The following is a 3,102-nucleotide window of genomic DNA, read 5'->3' as shown; positions in this document are numbered from 1 at the left end:
TACATTGTCATAAAAGTAAATTTGTTGAAATGAATGAAAATGGTAAGACGTCATTGTTAATGTTGAACATATCAAAATGGCTTTGAATTTAAAATTACATTTTATTTACTTTATTATTAGTAGAATGGAGAACTATAAACACCATATGCAATAGGTGCATGAAGCTACCCCTAATTAGCTATAATCATTAAGGTGCACTAAGATGACTCTAACCCATTATAACCTCTAAGTGCACTAAGATGTCCTCAAACACATTATAACTACTAGGTACACCAAGTTGCTCCTAACATGGATGTGAGTAAATAGGGAGATTAAGCTCAGAATATTAATTTAATACTTTATCTATTGTCTAAGAGTCTTAATAAAGAACACAAAAGCCCACTATTTCACCGGTATAAACGGAGGAAGAGTACAAAACCACATTTCTCACCATCTATGATTATTAAGTTTTCTTAAAATTAAATTATTTTAAAAATATTTTTATCATCTTTATTATATTAAACTTTCTTTTAAGATGAACACCCCGGAAAAAACCTCAAAGTATTGAGTAAAACTGCACCGATCCTATGATATTCACGATTTAATGGTTGACGCGTCGTCCGAAAGCCTTAGAAAAGCCCACCATTTGAAAGACGCGCCCAAGAGGGAGAGGGAAGCGTATTAAAACATGATCCCTTCTTCTTTTTATCTTATCATATGCCTTTCCCAAATTGATCTAAACTTTAATAGAATCGGTAGCAGCAGATAAGGCGAAGGTGAAAACTATGAGCAAAGTTGGAAGGTCAGTCTAATACTTGGCGTGGCGAGAAGAGAAGAGAAGGCGACTGTTGTTACTGTTTTCTAATTTCAGAGTGAAGAGAAGGCGACTGTTGTTACTCTTTTCTAATTTCAGAGTGAGTGCCATGGATCGTTATGCTATTGTTGAGGAGTTGGGAAAAGGAAGTCACGGAACCGTTTGGAAGGCAGTGGATAAGGTTACGGGCGAATTTTGGGCCATCAAGAGACTCAACGGAAACTTCTCTAGATATGAGGATTGCGCAGAGGTGAATTGTTTAGCGGATTTGAGGTTTCATCCCAACATACTTTACCTGCATGATGTCATATTGGAGGGCACCACGTTGTACGTGGTGCTTGAGCTGATGGACTGCGATCTGTCAGAACTCCAGAGGAGAGGGAGAGGTCGTTCGTTCTCCGAGGACGAGGTGCGAAGCTTTTGCTTCCAGATTTTGAAAGGGCTTCAAGGCATGTCTTATGAAAGATATTGTCACAGGGACCTGAAACCACAGAATTTATTAGTGAGGGGAGGTACGTCTATTAAAATTGCTGATTTCGGGCTGGCTACTAGAATATGGAAGAATAAGCCACTGGAATCATATGTTGGGACACGACCATATAGAGCACCCGAACTTTTGCTTGGATCCACTGAATATGGTTTGTCCAATGACATTTGGGCAATGGGCGTTATCATGGCGGAGCTGTTCACTGGTTATCCAATATTTACAGGCTCTAACGCGCTACATCAGCTGCATAGCATTTGCTCTGTCATTGGTTCTCCTGATACCGGAAGTTGGCGTGAGGGGTTACTGCTTGCCGGCTTAAAGGGTTACAGCTTTCCAGAAGAGTTTGGGAATGTTGATTCCACTAAACAATTGTCGTCTCTTCTACCGACAGCAAGTGCCGTGGCCATTGATCTCATAAACAGTTTGTTGTCGTGGGATCGGAAGAGAAGGCCCATACCTAAGGAAGCACTGCAGCATCCATTTTTCTATGCCTCCTCCTGTATATTCCAACCTATTCCTCTCTTGACAAACCGCGAGAATCCTATTGGTCATACAGGAGTGGAGCAACAGATACAATTTGAATATGCCAATCACGGCGGTGGCAACGACAGAGCAATTCCAACCTATTCCTCCTCCTCCTGTTACGACATGAAATTCCAACCTATTCCTCTCTTGCCAAATCACGAGAATCCTATTGGTCATACATTTCTGTCATCTGATTTAAAAGGGAGAAGCTGCAGCAGTTCTTTTTCTTATTTTGTTGAACAGGTTGGATTTACAGGAGAAGGTACATTGCAGAACAATCCATTAAGGGCCGGAGGCGGAGTGGAGCAACCGATAGCATTTGACCAACAGCAGACCAACAGTGGACATGTTTAGTTCGAGTTATTCAATTTGGCAAAAGAATAGTTACCTGGGCTCATATCAAATTCCCGCCTCTTCTTCACTTCAAAATCTGCCATCACGCCCATTTCCGGGAATGGGCCCTAAGCTCATAGTAAACCCTCCCGATAATGGTAATCACAAAGATGCGAACAAACCCCGATCAGTGGACCAATTGAGGTTGAATTCTGAACATTCAATTGGGCAACAGCGTAATTATCTGGGGTCACATGAAATTCCTGCATCTGTGTCAACAGAAAATCTGCCAGCATACCCATTTCCAGGTATGGGCCCGAAGCTGTTTAATCGACGAAGAATGCCAGTTGATGATGATGAGATAACCTAATCCTCAGTTAGGGTGTGGTGATTATAGGATGGTAGTAATGCATCGACTGTTCAAATCTGTCAAACATGTCGAATCAACCCTCAAATTGTATGAGTTCCCATTGCCATTGTGCTTTCGGGCATTCCATCCTGTCCGCAAACAGGCCATAAAAGAATCTGCGGGTCCTTGTAATTCCTTAAAATGTAAACATTGCATTGTTTTTCAAATGTTGATTTCACAGTATAATATAAACTGATGATAATTTATTTAAATAATTTATATACAAAATGATGTCTGTTTGTGAGGAACCTCGTTGGTTTCAACATTCATCTCCTTGAATCATCTCATAATTTACAATAGCAAGAAGATGTAGTGATCCATATGTTTACCATAATAAATTAAAAATAATAATGATGAAAAAATATTGAAAATAAAATTATTCAATGTATATTTTAATTTTACATCAAATTTATTAAGAGATAGAATAATTGAAAGTTAAAAGCAATTAATTTATTTTTTAGGAGGGCTATATAGAATTTTCTAGCTATTTAATATAGAGTCTACAGAGCATGCAAAATTAATATTGATTATATCCCTTGTGTAATTCTTTCTATG

General features: G+C 39.0%; 1 protein-coding gene across 1 annotated transcript; it reads left to right on the top strand.

Moving 5' to 3' along the window:
• Positions 1–902: 902 nt before the first annotated feature.
• On the top strand, positions 903–2,159 carry LOC149138821 (cyclin-dependent kinase F-4-like). Its single transcript, XM_089450505.1, has one exon. The coding sequence runs from the start codon at positions 903–905 to the stop codon at positions 2,157–2,159; it is 1,257 nt and encodes a 418-aa protein (XP_089306631.1).
• Positions 2,160–3,102: the final 943 nt, after the last annotated feature.

This window comes from Pinus tabuliformis, chromosome X, assembly GCF_031772625.1.
Source record: "Pinus tabuliformis cultivar Carrire ecotype Pingquan chromosome X, CPIR1, whole genome shotgun sequence".
In the NCBI taxonomy this organism is placed as follows: Eukaryota; Viridiplantae; Streptophyta; class Pinopsida; order Pinales; family Pinaceae; genus Pinus; species Pinus tabuliformis.
Note: the sequence above shows the minus strand (reverse complement) of the source record. Positions and strands in the feature narration are given on the sequence as shown.